The 18,513-nt window shown below is 37.8% G+C and overlaps 1 protein-coding gene across 2 annotated transcripts in view; it reads right to left on the reverse strand.

Moving 5' to 3' along the window:
- The window catches only part of Stk31 (serine/threonine kinase 31), an 80,560-nt gene that overhangs the window by 14,597 nt on the left and 47,450 nt on the right, over positions 1–18,513 (reverse strand). For both annotated transcript variants that reach the window (XM_085839697.1, XM_085839696.1), the window contains exons 20-22: positions 18,358–18,444; positions 17,441–17,590; positions 7,366–7,488 (exon numbers count right to left, since the gene is read on the reverse strand). In XM_085839697.1, the coding sequence (XP_085695823.1) occupies positions 7,366–7,488; positions 17,441–17,590; positions 18,358–18,444 (360 nt within the window). The remainder of the gene's footprint in view (positions 1–7,365; positions 7,489–17,440; positions 17,591–18,357; positions 18,445–18,513) is intronic.

An 18,513-nucleotide genomic window follows, 5' to 3' on the forward strand; every position in this document is an offset into this window, starting at 1 on the left:
GCTAGCATGCAGGAAGAACTCTCCAATTAGTTATCTAATAATAAGATGGTTGGCCCTGAGAGCATATACATGCAGATAACTTTATACAGACTAAGCAGATTGTATTCATGTATTTAGGAATGTGTCTGTGTCTCTGTTTGTGTGTGTGTGTGTGTGTGTGTGTGTGTGTGAAAGAGAGAGAGAGAGAGAAAGGAGAGAGAATTAAAGCAACTAAGGTACTACTAGAATATAATAAAACACATATGGATATTATAATCACAGAGAGGCTGAGAGATACTTTAGTAAAGCACTTGCAGTATAAGCATAAGAACCTCCAGTACCAATATTAAAAGTCAGCTAAGGCAGTGCGTGCCTTTAATCCCAGTACAAGAGAGGCAGAGACAGGACTCTTGAACTTGCTAGTCAGCCAAGCTAGCAAAATAAGCAAGTTCTATAGTCCATGAGAAACCATGTATCAAGGTGGGGAAAACAAAGTGTAAAACAACTAAGGAGACGTGTAATATCAACCTCTGACTTCCACACACAGGCCATCTGAATCCTGCTTACTGCTTCTGTTCCCTCTGCCCTTGTGGGCAGGTGACCAATGACCCCGAAGGAAAAGAAGACATGCATATGACTCTATATTTAAATTTTCCTAGAGAATCAACCTGAAGACTCCGAGATCTGATAAAAAGATTCGGCAAAGCATCAGGTTGTAAATTGAATATTCAAGAGAATCAGCAATGTTGATATACACTAATAAAAACTTTGCTGAATAAGATATCAGAAAAAGTCCCATTCAAACTAGTTTAATACTTACACATATACACAACCAAAGATATCAAGATATGTCAGAGGCTGAGAGAGAAGCCAGAATCAGTCATCTTGGAGAAGAGTTTGAGCCAGAAGAGCTGAATTGAACCAGTCAGGAAAAGTTGAGAAAGAACTATGAAGCAGTGAGCTTATTTAGCAGTAAGTCTCAAAGGCAAAGCAGTAAGTCTCAGAGGCAAAAAAAAAACCTAGGCCTAGGTTAGATTGTACAGAGGCTAGTAGGTTCCAGAACTAGGCCTAAGACTGACACTCAAGAGAATTTAAAAAAAAATGCTTTTACATCTGGCACTTAACATGTTAGGAAGAAAAAAACAAAAACAAAAAAACAACATAACTAGAGAAGAAATCCCACCAACAATGTAGAAAGCAGGGGACATCTGATAGAAATGTTGCAGAAGACAGGAAACATCTGCCCCACAACATGATTGCAAAAAGTCCACTAATGTTCCAGAGAACAGAGGTCAACTGACAGAAATATTGCAGAGGACAGGAAGACATCTGACAGAAATTCAGAGGAGACATTTTCCTGGTTTATCTCCTTCAATTTCAGCTGGCTGTCCAAAGAGACTCAGGAGACCCAAAAGCAGCGGGAGCCTCAAGCCCAGAGATAAAAATGATGCAGGAGCCTCTAAGATATTGAACAATCATCAAATCATAGTAAGTCACCCTAAAAGATAAATGTAATAATATAGACAGACTTCCTGCATTAGAAAATGGGAAACTCCATTTCAGATCCCTTGAGAACAGAGATAGGAGTTGAGGGGAATAGAAATATTACTTGAAAAATCTATTGCAGTACTCATTGCAATTTTGACCACCAGAGTAAACTTCTCCCTATGTTTAATTGCAATCTTTTGTTAATGGATATAGAGCAAGAAAAATAGCTATGATAATACTAAGGCTTGAGAGACAAGAGACAGAGGCAGTAAGAGAACAAAAAATGCTTAATTGTTAATTGCTTAATTGCAGTAAGAGAATTAAAGAGAATTAAAAATGCTTTATTAGGTACCTACGGTACCTAATAAAATTGAAGATCAAGACAGACATCCCATTCATGATGGGTAACAAGTCCAACTCAGTGGCATGGAGCTGGATATAGAATGCAAGTGCCTAAATGTCTAGTTTATGTGTGGATTCATATATATCTAATTGTACCCTTGATAAACAGAAAGGGGAATAAGATGAGCTAAAAGATAGTGGATTATAGGAAAAACTGAATTAGATCAATAATTTTTAACATCAGGATGGAGATCTGAGTACACAGGAAGACAGCAATGCAGATAATGCAGAAAGCTGATCTTCCCCTCACCCTCACCCCCACCTCCCACCCCGCATAGGGACAGCTCAACAAGCTAGCTGAAAAAGGAAAGATCAATACACTAGTCAGGCTGGCAGATTGGAAAACCTTGGCACTAAAATGGACTGATGCTAAAGGGCAGATGATCAGGACTGCAGTTATGAAGGATCACATCAATAGATCTTCAAAAGGGCATTCAGACTGTTAAATTTATGGGAGTGATAATTGTTTCTGTTAAAATATTTTTACTGTGTTAGAGTTAAAATCTTTCCTTTTATTTAGACAAAAAAGGGGGGAAATACTGCAGGGTATTTTATCACACTATGAACCCCAAGATCATGTTGTTTACTGGAAAAACCTATTTCTAGTTGTGGTGTGGCTCATCTTAGCACACGACTTTAATCCCTCTGGCTAGAATACAGATACTCCCTTAGTACTCACCTTTGATCCCAAACAATAAAAGTAAGCTTAGTTTTTAGAAGGAAGCACCCATGTTTCAAAGTGATGTCTAGTTGAGTGGCAGACAAAGTAATAATAAATGAAAAATTTGACAAAATAGGATATGCCCAACTCCCACAAGGAGACAGAGGTAAAGGAAGCTACTTGAGAAGCAATGCTGAGAGATAAGAAGCAGTTTCCTAGGACCGTTTTACAGAGACAGGTTGCAATAAGAGAACAAGCTAGACACAGGTGTGCTAGAAAATGAGAGGAAGCCAAACATTAGAAGAGATTTGCCAGAGTTAGTTTGAGGCCAAACACAACAAAAGTCAGAGGCTGAGAGAGAAGCCAGATTGAATCAGTAGGCTTGGAGAAGAGTTTGAGCCAGAAGAACTGAGTTGAACCAGCTGTACTTCAAAAAAGAGCTGGAAAGAGTGAATTTATTGAGCAGTAAGTCTCAGAGGCTGAAAACACTCTAGGTCTAGGTAAGATTGTATGGAGGCTAGACGCTTCCAGGACTAGGCCTAGGTGAGTACATGGAAATAGTAAGCCTCAGCAATAAGTGAATACGGTGACTACAAAATACTTTTATACCTCTAGAAGGTATTTTAAATAACTTTTAAAAAAATAATAAAAAACAAGCCACTTAAAAACAGGCAAAAGGTATGAAGAGACTTCATCAAGTATATAGAAAACAAACATTGAATTTATAGGTCAATCATGAGTAGAACTTCCATAAAACACCAGGTTTTCCAGTCCATATATATAGTGTATTTCTCTATCTGTAGCTTTAATTTTTCTTAGGAATGCCTTGTAGTTTTCTATGTACATTGTCTCATATATTTTTGGTTAAATTTAGCCAATGTTTCGTATTTTGGAATTTTCGAAATTTTCCATGAGTATGTGAGGGAGTGCACGTACACAGGTCCATGTGCATCAATTGTCTTCCTCTGTTCCTCTCTTCCTTATTCCCTGAACTAGGCACAGCATGAAGCCATGCTTGGCTTTTTCATGGTTCTAAGGCTTCAAAACCAGATCCTCATTCTTACACAGTAGGCTCTCTTGCCCACTGAGCCATCTACCAAGCTACTTTCACAACTTTTAAAATTATTTAATATGTGTTTTATCTGCTTGTATCTATGTGTAAAATAAAATGTATGTGCCTAGTGCTTGCTGAAGTCAAAAGAGAATCAGAGCTCCTGGAATATGAGTTACTCAGGACTTGCGAGCCACCAGATGACTTCTGGGAACCAAACCTGGGTTCTCTGAAAGAATGAATGTTCTTAAGCAATAAGCCATCTTTCTGGGCCATATTTTCATAATTTTTCATTTCCTATTTTCTACTAGTATGTAAGGAAAGATTACATTGAAATTAAAACTGTTACCTTAATAAATATGTTAGTTCTAGCATATTTTATATAGACTCCTAAAAATATTCTACATTGCCAATCATATCATCTGCAAGCAAACACAGCTCCACTTCTTTGCTTTTAAATTTAATGGCTTTTCCTTTCATTTATCTGTACTAGCTAGAGCAAGGACTATCAAACTATGACCTCAGCAGCAAATGAATGCTACTATTTGTTTTGTACAAACTGTATGCCAAAAATTGTTCTCATATTTTTAAACACTTAAAAGAATATCAAAGAAATACTATTTAATAAGATATAAAAGCTACATAAAAATCCATTAATAAACTTTTATTGGAATAGGTCACATATACTTGTTTATGCTTTGGTGCTATAGAAACAGAACCCAGTACTAATAACATATAACATGCCATAGAGCCTAAGAATATAATGAGCCCCAGATATAGCTGTCTCTTCTGAGGCTATGCCGGGGCCTAGCAAACACAGAAGTGGGTGCTCACAGTCAGCTATTGGATGGATCACAGGGCCCCCAATGGAGGAGCTAGAGAAAGTACCCAAGGAGCTAAAGGGGTCTGCAACCCTATAGGTGGAACAACAATATGAACTAACCAGTACCCCCGGAGCTTGTGTCTCTAGCTGCATATCTATCAGAAGATGGCCTAGTCGGCCATCATTGGAAAGAGAGGTCCATTGGTCTTGCAAACTTTATATGCCTCAGTACAGGGGAATGCCAGGGCCAAGAAGTGGGAGTGGGTGGGTAGGGGAGTTGGGGGAAGAGTATGGGGGACTTTTGGGATAGCATTGGAAATGTAAATGAAGAAAATACCTAATTTTTTAAAAAAGATTATTTTAAAAAAAAGAATATAATGAGCTGGCCCATTACAGAAAACATTTGCTCATCCCTGGGTAAATATAATGTTTACTAGAAGAACAGATATCCTTCCCTTTTAATATCTAAACACTCAAATTCTTAAGCACTAAGCCATATGTCCAGTACTTAATCACTCAAATTCTTAAGCAATGTGTAACATTATGCATACACTAAAAGCAAGAACATACCAAGTATTCACTTAGCATTATCTCCCATACATGCATGAATTTGCTTCACATTACTGTAGAATAAAATCATATTCACTGTCAATATTGAGTATAAAAAAGAACAATGTAATGCCTATAATTTATATATACTATATAAATTATGTATATTATATATATAAATTATAGAAAGTTGATAATAGTAAGAAATATCAATTTATAACTTAGAAAAAAACTTTTTTGATCCACTTAGACTTGAGCTTTGTACAAGGACATAAGAATGGATCAATCTGCATTCTTCTACATGCTAACTGCCAGTTGACCCAGCACCATTTCTTGAAGATGCTATCCTCTTTCCACTGGATGGTTTTAGCTCCTTTGTCAAAGATCAAGTGACCATAGGTGTGTGGGTTCAACAAATTGTAAAACTTCTGTAAGGCAAAGAACACTGTCAATAAGACCAAAAGGCAAACAACAGATTGGGAAATGATCTTCACCAATCCTAAATCTGATAGGGGGCTAGTATCTAATATATATAAAGAACTCAAGAAGGTGGACTCCAACCAGTACTCCAGAGCTCTTGACTCTAGCTGCATATGTATCAAAAGATGGCCTAGTCGGCCATCACTGGAAAGAGAGGCCCATTAGACTTGCAAACTTTATATGCCCCAGTACAGGGGAACGCCAGGGCCAAAAAGTGGGAGTGGGTGGGTAGGGGGGTGGGAGGGAGGGTATGGGGGACTTTTGGGATAGCATTGGAAATGTAAATGAGGAAAATACCTAATTAAAAAAAAAAAGGTGGACTCCAGAAAATCAAATAACCCTATTAAAAAAATGGGGTACAGAGCTAAAACAAAGAATATTCAACTGAGGAATACCGAATGGCTGAGAAGCACCTGAAAAAATGTTCAACATCCTTAATCATCAGGGAAATGCAAATCAAAACAACCCTGAGATTCCACCTCACACCAGTCAGAATGGCTAAGATCAAAAACTCAGGTGACAGCAGATGCTGGTGATGATGTGGAGAAAGAGAAACACTCCTCCATTGCTGGTGGGATTGCAAGCTGGTACAACCACTCTGGAAATCAGTTTGGCAGTTCTTCAGAAAATTGGACATAGTACTACCAGAAGATCCATCAATACCTCTCCTGAGCATATACCCAGAAGATGTTCCAACATGTAATAAGGACACATGCTCCACTATGTTCATAGCAGCCTTATTTGTAATAGCCAGAAGCTAGAAAGAACCCAGATGTCCCTCAACAGAGGAATATGGATACAGAAAATGTGGTACATTTACACAATGGACTACTACACAGCTATTCAAAACAATGAGTTTGTGAAATTCTTAGACAAATGGCTAGATCTGGAGGATATCATCCTGAGTGAGGTAACCCAATCACAAAAGAACACACATGATATGCACCCACTGATAAGTGGATATTTGCCCAGAAGCTCAGAATCCTTCTTAGAATGGGGAACAAAATACCCATTGAAGGAGTTACAGAGACAAAGTTTGGAGCAGAGACTGAAGGAACAACCATCTAGAGACTGCCCCACTTGGGGATCTATCCCATAAACAACCACCAAACCCAGACACGATGGCAGATTACAACAAGGGCCTGATGATGGGGCCTGATATAGCTGTCTCCTGAGGGCCTTTGTCAGTGCCTGGCAAATACAGAAGTGAATGCTCACAGTCATCCATAGGATGGAGCACAAGGTCCCCAATGAAGGAGCTAAAGAAAGTACCCAAGGAGCTGAAGAGGTCTGAAGTCCCATAGAAGGAACATCAATATGAACTAGTCAGTACCCCCAGAGCTCCTTGGAACTGAACTACCAAAAAAGAAAACACAAGGTAGGACTTGTTTATATCTGAAATGTAAATAAAGAAAATATCTAATAAAAAAAAAAAACAAGAAAAAAACTTTTTTAAAAGTTCTAAGCATGGGAAAATAGCATAGCCAGTAGTACACTGCTTGCAACCCAAGCATGAATACTTAAATTTAATCCCCAGGACCCATATAATAAAAAAGGAAAACTGAAGCTGAGCCTAGATGTGCATGCCTATCATCCTAGTGTAGGAAGGCAGATAGGCAGATCTCTATAGATTAATGGGTAGCCAACCTAGCCTACTTTAGCAAGCTCCAGGACAGTGACAGACCATGTCTCAACAATTCAAAAAGATGACACCTAAATAATTCATCAAAATTGATCTCTGGCCTCTACATGCATACACACACACATAAACACACACACGCAAAAAAAAAAAAAAAACCACACACACAAGCAAATTCTACTTTTGAAAAGTATAGCATTATTCTTCACCCAGAAAAATGGTTGAAAATAACAAAAATCATTCTTTGCCTTCTGAAATATATGTAAACTGTTAATGATTTTAAAGCAACATACCCATAAGAAAAGGCAACCATAAGCATATAAGTCTGAACTTGCAGAAGGAGGTTTTCCAGTTTTCAATTCAGGTGAAAGCAAACTCAATCCACCAACCATCGCGTTGACTGAAGCTCGCTGGCTCTACAGAAACAGTTTTAAACAATGAAGGTTTGGGGTTAAAAGCCTCTGTTCTCAATTTTAAAATTCTTTTGAAATATTTCACTGTCTACCTCTCATATATAACTTTCTATTCTTCCAATTTTTACTTTTATTATACTGAGATGTAGATGTGGACTGAAAATGACTGACTCTGGTGTTTTTATCACAGGCATTGTTTTGTGTTTTTAATTTTAATCTACCATGTGTATACACACATGTGCATGTTGTATGTTTGTGTGTATGCTATGGCTATATGAATAAGCAAGCATGTGTGTCACGGAACATATGTGGGGTCAGAGAACAACTTTCTGGAGATAGACTTTGCCTTCTGAATACTGAAGCAGGATCGTTTTGTTCTTTCTGCTACTACACTGCCTACTCCAGGAAACTGGGTAGCCAACTTTGGATTCTCCTGTTTCTACCTTCATCTCTCTGTAGAAGTGCTGGGATTGCAAGGAGAGGCCACTGCATTGGGTTTTCTCCACTTCTTACATGGTTTCCAGGGATCACACTCAGGTCATCAGGCTTGCACAGAGAACACTTTACCCATGAAGCCATCTCCCCTACTCCCTACATGCATAGTTTAATAAACTGACAAAGAAGTACTATTTTCTAATTCTGAGCATTCTAAATATTTTAAATGAACTTATACAAATTACTTTTTCTTTGTGACCATTTTCTAAATATACCATTTTCCAAGAAATCAAAGGATACCAAATCATGATACCTAAATTCAGTCTGCCCTTAAGTTAGAATCTCACATTTATTATCTGTGTGATTTAAATTTTAATTTCTCCAAGTCTAAACTATTTTTTAACATCTGCATTACAGAATTGTCATAAAGATGTTGGCACAGTGCTTTCATATATCACCAAGTCTTAATTGTATATCTTCTCCACTTACTAGCTCTACCCCCAACTCTTCCACGTGTAGTCTAAAATCTAGAAGCTAAGGCATCAACTAGGAATGCTAAATAAGCAACTAAAATAGCATGCTGGGAAAGACTACCAGATGACAAATGGATATAAAAGAGGACGAGTGATGGTCGGAATAGTCACATCCACAATTGTACCAATGATGTGCTCAAAAAAAAAAAAAATGACATGAATCCTTAAAATTTACTTGTAAAATTGTTAGTTATTTTATTTTTTTAATTAGGTATTTTCTTATTTTACATTTCAAATGCTATCCCAGAAGTCCCCCATAACCTCCCCGCCCCACACCCCTACCCACCCACTCCCACTTCTTGGTCCAGGTGTTACCCTGTACTGAGGCATATAAAGTTTGCAAGACCAAGGGGCCTCTCTTCCCAATGATGGCCGACTAGGCTATCTTCTGATACATATGCAGCTAGAGACACAAGCTCTGGGGGTACTGGTTAGTTCATATTGTTGTTCCTCCAATAGGGTTGCAGACCCCTTTAGCTCCTTGGGTACTTTCTCTAGCTCCTCCATTGGGGGCCTGTGTTCCATCCTATAGCTGACTGTGAGCATCCACTTATGTGTTTGCCAGACACTGGCATAGCCTCACAAGAGACAGCTACATCAGGGATCTTTCAGCAAAATCTTGCTGGCATATGCAATGGTGTCTGTGTTTGGAGGCTGATTATGGGATGGTCCATCCTTTGTCTCAGCTCCAAACTTTGTCTCTGTAACTCCTTCCATGGGTGTTTTGTTCCCAATTCTAAGAAGGAGCAAAGTGACCACACTTTGGTCTTCGTTCTTCTTGAGTTTCATGCATTTAGCAAATTGTATCTTATATCTAGGGCATCCTAAGTTTCTGGACTAATATCCACTTATCAGTGATTACATATTGTGTGAGTTCTTTTGTGATTGGGTTACCTCACTCAGGATAATGCCCTCCAGGTCCATCCATTTGCCTAGGAATTTCATAAATTCATTCTTTTTAATAGCTGAGTAGTAGTCCATTGTGTAAATGTACCACATTTTCTGTATCCATTCCTCTTGTTGAGGAGTATCTGGGTTCTTTCCAGCTTCTGGCTATTATAACAACACTGCTATGAACATAGTGGAGCATGTGTCCTTATTACCAGTTGGAACATCTTCTGGATATATGCCCAGGAGAGGTACTGCGGGATCCTCCGGTAATACTATGTCCAATTTTCTGAGGAACCGCCTGGCTGATTTACAGAGTGGTTGTACCAGCTTGCTATCCCACCAACAATGGAGGAGTGTTCCTATTTCTCCACATCCTCTCCAGCATCTGCTGTCACCTGAGTTTTTGATCTTAGCCATTCTGACTGGTGTGAGGTGGAATCTCAGGGTTGTTTTGATTTGCATTTCCCTGATGATTAAGGATGTTGAACATTTTTTCAGGTGCTTCTCAGCCATTCAGTATTCTTCAGGTAAGAATTCTTTGTTTAGCTCTGTACCCCATTTTTTTAATGGGGTTGATTTTCTGGAGTCCATCTTCTTGAGTTCTTTATATATATTGGATATTAGTCCCCTATCTGATTTAGGATTGGTAAAGATCCTTTCCCAATCTGTTGGTGGCCTTTTTGTCTTACTGACAGTGTCTTTTGCCTTACAGAAGCTTTGCAATTTTATGAGGTCCCATTTGTCGATTCTTGATCTTACTGCACAAGCCATTGCTGTTCTATTCAGGAATTTTTCCCCTGTGCCCATATCTTCAAGGCTTTTTCCCACTTCCTCCTCTGTAAGTATCAATGTCTCTGGTTTTATGTGGAGTTCCTTGATCCACTTAGATTTGACCTTAGTACAAGGAGATAAGAATGGATCAATTCGCATTCTTCTACATGATAACTGCCAGTTGTGCCAGCAGCATTTGTTGAAAATGCTGTCTTTTTTCCACTGGATGGTTTTAGCTCCCTTGTCAAAGATCAAGTGACCATAGCTGTGTGGGTTCATTTCTGGGTCTTCAATTCTATTCCATTGGTCTACTTGTCTGTCACTATACCAGTACCGTGCAGTTTTGATCACAATTGCTCTGTAGTACAGCTTTAGGTCAGGTGTGATGATTCCACCAGAGGTTCTTTTATCATTGAGAAGAGTTGTTGCTCTCCTAGGTTTTTTGTTATTCCAGATGAATTTGCAAATTGCTCTTTCTAATTCATTGAAGAATTGAGCTGGAATTTTGATGGGGATTGCATTGAATCTGTAGATTGCTTTTGGCAAGATAGCCATTTTTACTATATGGAACCTGCCAATCCATGACCATGGGAGATCTTTCTATCTTCTGAGATCTTCTTTGATTTCTTTCTTCAGAGACTTGAAGTTCTTATCATACAGATCTTTCACAATTTATATTATTTGTGAATATTGTGAAGGGTGTTGTTTCCCTAATTTCTTTCTCAGCCTGTTTATCCTTTGTGTACAGAAAGGCCATTTACTTGTTTGAGTTAATTTTATATCCAGCTACTTCACCGAAGCTGTTTATAAGGTTTAGGAGTACTCTGGTGGAATTTTTAGGGTCCTTTATATATACTATCAAATCATCTGCAAATAGTGATATTTGGACTTCTTCCTTTCCGATTTGCATCCCCTTGATCTCCTTTTGCTCTCTAATTGCTCTGACTAGGACTTCAAGTACTATATTGAATAGGTAGGGAGAAAGTGGGCAACCTTGTCTAGTCCGTGATTTTAGTGGAATTGCTTCCAGCTTCTCACCATTTACTTTGATGTTAGCTACTGGTTTGCAGTAGATTGCTTTTATCATGTTTAGGTATGGGCCTTGAATTCCTGATCTTTCCAAGACTTTTATCATGAATGGGTGTTGGATTTTGTCAAATGCTTTCTCAGCATCTAACGAGATGATCATGTAGTTTTTGTCTTTGAATTTCTTTATATAGTGGATTACGTTGATGGATTTCCATATATTAAACCATCCCTGCATCCCTGGAATGAAACCTACTTGGTCAGGATAGATGATTGTTTTGATGTGTTCTTGGATTGGGTTATTATTTTTGCATTGATATTCATAAGGGAAATTGGTCTGAAGTTCTCTTTCTTTGTTGGGTCTTTCTGTGGTTTAGGTATCAGAGTAATTGTGGCTTCATAGAATTAATTGGGTAGAGTACCTTCTGTTTCTATTTTGTGGAATAGTTTGAGAAGAACTGGAATTAGGTCTTCTTTGAACGTCTGATAGAACTCTGCACTAAACCCATCTAGTCCTGGGCTTGTTTTGGTTGGGAGACTATTAATGACTGCTTCTATTTCTTTAGGGGATATGGGTCTGTTTAGGTCATTAATCTGATTCTGATTTAACTTTGGTACCTGGTAGCTGTCTAGAAATTTGTCCATTTTATCCAGGTTTTCCAGTTTTGTTGAGTATAGCCTTTGGTAGAAGGATCTGATGGTGTTTTGGATTTCTTCAGGATCTGTTGTTATGTCTCCCTTTTCATTTCTGAGTTTGTTAATTAGGATACTGTCCCTGTGCCCTCTAGTTAGTCTGGCTAAGGGTTTATCTATCTTGTGGATTTTCTCAAAGAACCAGTTCCTAGTTTGGTTGAATCTTTGAATAGTTCTTCTTGTTTCCACCTGGCTGATTTCGCCCCTCAGTTTGATTATTTCCTGCCATCTACTCCTCTTGGGTGAATTTGCTTCCTTTTGTTCTAGAGCTTTTGGGTGTGTTATCAAGCTGCTAGTATGTGCTCTCTCTAGTTTCTTTTTGACAGCATTCAGAGCTATGAGTTTTCCTCTTAGAAATGCTTTCATCGTGTCCCATAAGTTAGGGTATCTTGTGGCTTCATTTTCATTGAACTCTAAAAAGTCTTTAATTTCTTTCTTTATTCCTTCCTTAACCGAGGTATCATTGAGGAGAGTGTTGTTCAGTTTCCACATGAATGCTGGCTTTCTATAATTTATATTGTTATTGAAGATCAGCCTTAGTCCATGGTGATCTGATAGGATGCATGGGACAATTTCAGTATTTTTGTATCTGTTGATGCCTGTTTTGTGACCAATTATATGGTAAATTTTGGAGAAGGTACCATGAGGCGCTGAGAAGAAGATATATCCTTCTGTTTTAGGAAAAAATTTCTGTAGATAGCTGTTAAATCCATTTGTTTCATTACTTCTGTTAGTGTCCATGTGTCTCTGTTTAGTTTCTGTTTCCACAATCTCTCCATTGATGAAAGTGGTGTGTTGAAGTCTCCCACTATTACTGTGTGAGGTACAATGTGTGCTTTGAGCTTTACTATAGTTTCTTTAATGAATGTAGATGCCCTTGCATTTGGAGCATAGATATTCAGAATTGAGAGTTCATCTTGGAAGATTTTACCTTTGATGAGTATGAAGTGCCCCTCCTTGTCTTTTTTGATAACTTTGGGTTGGAAATCGATTTAACTAGATATTAGAATGGCTACTCCAGCTTGTTTTTTCTGACTATTTGCTTGGAAAATTGTTTTCCAGTCTTTCACTCTGAGGTAGTGTCTGTCTTTTTCCCTGAGATGGGTTTCCTGTAAGCAGCAGAATGTTGGGTCCTGTTTGTGTAGCCAGTCTGTTAGTCTATGTCTTTTTATTGGGGAATTGAGTTCATTGATATTAAGAGATATTAAGAAAAAGTAATTGTTGCTTCCTATCACTTTTGTTGTTAGAGTTAGCATTCTGTTCTTGTGGCTGTCTTCTTTTAGGTTTGTTGAAGGATTACTTTCTTGCTTTTTCTAGAGCATAGTTTCCGTCCTTGGTTTTTTTCTGTTATTATCCTTTGAAGGGCTGGATTTGTGGAAAGATATTGTGTGAATTTGGTTTTGTCATGGAATACTTTGGTTTCTCCATCTTTGGTAATTGAGAGTTTGGCTGGGTATAGTAGCCTGGGCTGGCATTTGTGTTCTCTTAGTGCCTGTATAACATCTATCCAGGATCTTCTGGCTTTCATAGTCTCTGGTGAGAAGTCTGGAGTAATTCTAGTAGGCCTGCCTTTATATGTTACTTGACCTTTTTCCCTTGCTGCTTTTAATAGTTTGTCTTTATTTAGTGCATTTGTTGTTCTGATTATTATGTGTCAGGAGGAACTCCTTTTCTGGTCCAGTCTATTTGGAGTTCTATAGGCTTCTTGTATGTTCATGGCCATCTCTTTCTTTAGGTATGGAAAGTTTTCTTCTATAATTTTGTTGAAGATATTTACTGGCCCTTTAACTTGAAAATCTTCATTCTCATCTACTCCTATTATCCATAGGTTTGATCTTCTCATTTTGTCCTGGATTTCCTGGATGTTTTGAGTTAGGATCTTTTTGCATTTTGCATTTTCTTTTATTGTTGTGTCCATGTTTTCTATGGAATCTTCTGCACCTGAGATGCTCTCCTCCATCTCTTGTATTCTGTTGCTGATGCTCGCATCTATGGTTCCTGATTTCTTTCCTAGGGTTTCTATCTCCAGAGTTGTCTCTCTTTGGGTTTTCTTTATTGTTTCTAGTTCCATTTTTAGATCCTGGATGGTTTTCTTCAATTCCATCTCCTTTTTTGGTATTGTTTTCCTGTAACTCACTAAGGCATTTTTGTGTTTCCTCTTTAAAGGCTTCTAGCTGTTTACCTGTGTCTTCCTTTATCTCCTTCTTAATGTCCTCCATCATCATCATCATAAGAAGTGACTTTAGATCCATGTCTTATTTTCTGGTGTGATGGTGTATCCAGGACTTGTTATAGTGGGAGAGTTTGGTTCTGATGATGCCAAGTAACCTTGGTTTCCGTTGCTTCTGTTCTTATGCTTGCCTCCTGCGATCTGATTATCTCAAGTATTTGTTGTCCTCAATATATCTGATTGGAGCCTGTCCTTCTTATAATCCCAGTTGATTCAGGACTCCTCAGAGTCCAGCTTTCTCTGTGATCCTTTGCTTGTGGGCTCCTGTGAACCTGAGAGTCTGGGTGTGTCAGAGTTCTTGGCAGTCAAGTTCCTCTGAGACCCTGAAATACTGGTGTGACCAAGCTCTTTTTATCCTGCGCATGTTACAGTGCCTGAAAGTGGTGTCTCCTTTGAGGATCGTGGAGCTGTCTGGTCAGTGGTCCTAAGATCGAGTGGAGAGTCCTCTAGGGACCTTAGGGGTGTCTGCCGACTACCCACCCAAGGTGATCCGATGCTGGCGCCAACCAGAACAGACTTGTGACCCTGGTCAGGCCGGGTTTTCTGCTTCCCTAATGCTGTCTTGGGTCCCGCGAGATTGGATTGGAACAGAAGTTGTGTTCCACTCACCAGAGGTCCTAAGATCTCGTGGAGAGTCCTCTAGGGACCTTGGGGGTGTCCACCAACTCCAAGCCCAAGGTGACCCGGTACTGGCACTGACAAGAAGGGACTTGTGACCCTGGTCAGGCTGGGTTTTCTCTATTTTCTTATGTTACAATAATTCTCAGATAAATTAATGTGGGACAATTGAATGTTTCAGAAAATGAGTCTATATAAACCCTGTACAACTTTTGATTAGCTTTAAATTTATTTTTCATCCTTTTGAAGTATCATATGAAAACCACTAAGACTATATATATCCAGCATTTATTCTAAAACTTGTAAACAACCAAATAACCAAAGCACATAATAGCAATGTTTGACTGGAATGTATATCAAGAAACTGGACCTTCATCTGATGCTTATGAGGACAAAAAAAAGATAGGTACTTCGGAAACGTTTCTCAAGAAGGCAAACAGTAAACTGGATCTATTTATTATAAACCTATCAGAATCAATACATTACTTAAAATTTTTGTGTCGTTCATTACTATAAACAATCTAAAACCTGCCTTTTAAAAATGGTCTAAGTTTGCCTCTTGAGAAAAGAGTAAAATACAGCATTCTTATTCCCAGAGTCCATAGTTCCTGGAATATAGCAAGAAACAATTTCTGTTGTAGTCAATTTTTCTAATAGTTTTTGGCAGTAAAAATTCCAGATGTAGTAATGCTTAAGAATTTAGATTCTCTATATTGGAACCCTTGAAACTTAGATGAAAAAAAATTCAACCAGAATTCAACACTAGAGCATAATCTTGCATGACAGGAAAATAAACTAGTTGATCAAGAATTCTTGCCGCTAAAAACATTTTGTGGGGCTGGAAAGATGATTCAGTGGTTAGAAGCACTGAAAGTTCTTCCAGAGGACCTAGGTTCAATACCCAGCATCCGCATGGCAGCTTACAACTGTCAATAACTCTAAATCTGACATGCTCACCCAAACATACATGTAGGTAAAACATCAATGCACATAAAATAAAAAATAAAATTATGACTGTCTTAGGGTTTCCTTTGCTGTGAAGAGATACCATGACCAAGCCAACTCTTCATTGAAGCTGGCTTACAGGTTCAGAGGTCAGTCCATTATCATTAAGGTGGGAAGCATGGCAGCAACCAGGCAGCCATAGCACTGCAGAAGCTGAGAATTTCACATTTTGATCAGAAGAATATCTTCCAGTAAGCTACAAGGAGTATCTTAAAGCCCACTAGCACAGAGACACACTTCCTAATAGTGCCACTCCCTTGACCAAGCATGTTCAAACCACAATGACTTTCTTTTTTTTGCAAGCCAGTTTTGTTTGCTTATAATGTGTTTTGAGATATGTGGACATCTACTGTAATACAAACTATTACTCAACCTATATATGATTTATTAAGTGTTCTATCAAATACTAGTAATTTTCAAAAGGAAGGAACAGAATTACATGACAATTCCCCAAAGCAATGAGAATACCTACATAAATAACTTATATACTAATGTTCATGGCAACCTAACACATAATAATTTAAAAAGCATAAACCTAGAGATAGGCTTGAGGGTACATACTTGTAATCTCCACATGTAGGAGGCTGAGGCAGTTGAACTGGGAGTTCAAGACCTGTGCTACAAAGATAGTTCAAAGACAGGATTTGCTAACCAGTGAAACGCTGTCTCAAGGAAAAAAAAAAAAAGTATAAACCCAAATATCTATCCACTGATGAAAACACACACCAAAGTATCATATATACATCCAATTAAATACATTTGGCCCTAAAATATTTATGTCCTCAAACATTCAACAACATAGAATAACTCTAAATGTTAATCTAGATAACAAAAATAGATTCACCAAAGGCCAACTATTACATGATTTTACTTATATGAGATTACAGAATAAGTAAATCCAGAAGCACAAACTATATTACTGGTTCCCAAGGTCTAAAAAGAAGCAGGAATGAAAATTAACTGTTAATCAGTAACTACTTTGGAATGTGATAAAAATTATCTGGACTTACATAGTGATAATCAATATACCACTATGTGAATATGATAAAAACTAGCACTGAATTCTACATTATCTCCTTGTGAACTCTATCTCAATAAAGCTGTTGAATTTTAAATGGGAACTGTTTATTTAGCCATTTACATTATATACATATTTTTAAATGGGCTATATATAATAAACATATATATCTGTCAATTAAAACAGCAAATAGAAAGATTCTCCTTTGAGATCATATATATTCTCAGGCTTTCTATTCCACACATACACATAAAATTATTACATTCTCTTAATTGTCTGGACTTTGTTAGTTCTACAAACTGTTTATTGGGAGATAATGTGGCAACAAATTAAAAGCCACATAGTTGAACCTAGACCTAAACAAAATAAAAACACCCACTCAGGCTTCCAAAAATGTACTAAATTGATAATAACAAAGTATATATATTTCAATTTAATCTGTGAAAGAAAGGAGCACAAGCAGAGGGAGGTTCTTACATCTTCCTAGCAAAAGTTTCCTGATGAGAAAGTAATGACCAATGTTGTCAATGCCACTGAGTAAATTAGATTGCTTCTGTATTTATGGCAAAACCACACACTGCTCACTACCATCTAGATGACTGTTACAGACACTATTTGTACTAAATGATACACCTTAACTGAAAGTACAAATCTTAAGATCAATCAGCACATTGTATGCAAATGCTGAACAACTTTAGTAAGTAGTTTCTATTCTACAAAGCTATGATATTTTACCTCAGATTTGGTGAAGTCATAATCTCCAACAATCCCTTGTTCACGATTTAAGGCAAATACATTGTTCTGATGAAGTGATCCATGAATTATGTTAGCACTATGCAATGTATGCAGTCCTTGGGCAACACCTTTCATGACTTTTAAAGCTTCCTGCAAATAAATACACATTGAAAAGGTGGAGTTTAGAAAACTGACACCTCATTTTAATATATAAACCTTATCTCTATTAAAAGACTATCTTAGAACTAAAGTAAAGCTTCCTTCAAGTTAAAGATAAACATAGACAAAGAATTAAAGGCTGGAAAGCTTAACTAAGTAGTGGTTCAAACAAAAATGGCCTCCAGAGGCTCAAATGTTTGGTAACTCAGTCCCGAGATGGTAGCCCTATTTGGGAAGGTTTAGGAAGGATGACCTTGTTGAAGGATGTATAGCACTTAGGGGCAGGCTTAAATGTTTCAGGAGACTTGAGTCATTCCTAGTACACTCTCTGCCTCATGCCTTCCTTTAAAGACAGGAGCTCCCAACACTTGCCACCACCATGTCTTAGTCTGTCATCAGGACATTCTGGAATTTTAAATCCAATTAATTTTTTTCTTTTATAAGTTGCTTTAGTCATGGTATTCTATCATAGCAATAGAAAAGTAATACTCTTGATTTTCATGTGTTTTGCAAATTGTATCTTGTATCTTGGGTATTCTAAGTTTCTGGGCTAATATCCACTTATCAGTGAGTACATATCATGTGAGTTCTTTTGTGATTGGGTTACCTCACAAGCTTGCAATTCCACCAACAATGGAGAAGAGTGTTCCTCTTTCTCCACATCCTCGCCAGCATCTGCTGTCACCTGAATTTTTGATCTTAGCCATTGTGGCTGGTGTGAGATGGAATCATACAACTATGAAATGACTTTTACTTACTTCTGAAGTTAAAGGCATACTGGCCTGAACTGCACTCAGGTTTGCCTTAGGATAATATGGGACCATCAGATAGGCAACAGGATCAGACTAAGAAGCAAAGTGGAAAATGTAACTTAAGTGAACAATTCGTCATTATATTTGTATTGTGCACTAATT

The sequence above is a fragment of the Mus caroli genome, unplaced genomic scaffold (genome assembly GCF_978045245.1).
Source record: "Mus caroli unplaced genomic scaffold, Mus_caroli_1 scaffold_7, whole genome shotgun sequence".
Taxonomy (NCBI): Eukaryota; Metazoa; Chordata; class Mammalia; order Rodentia; family Muridae; genus Mus; species Mus caroli.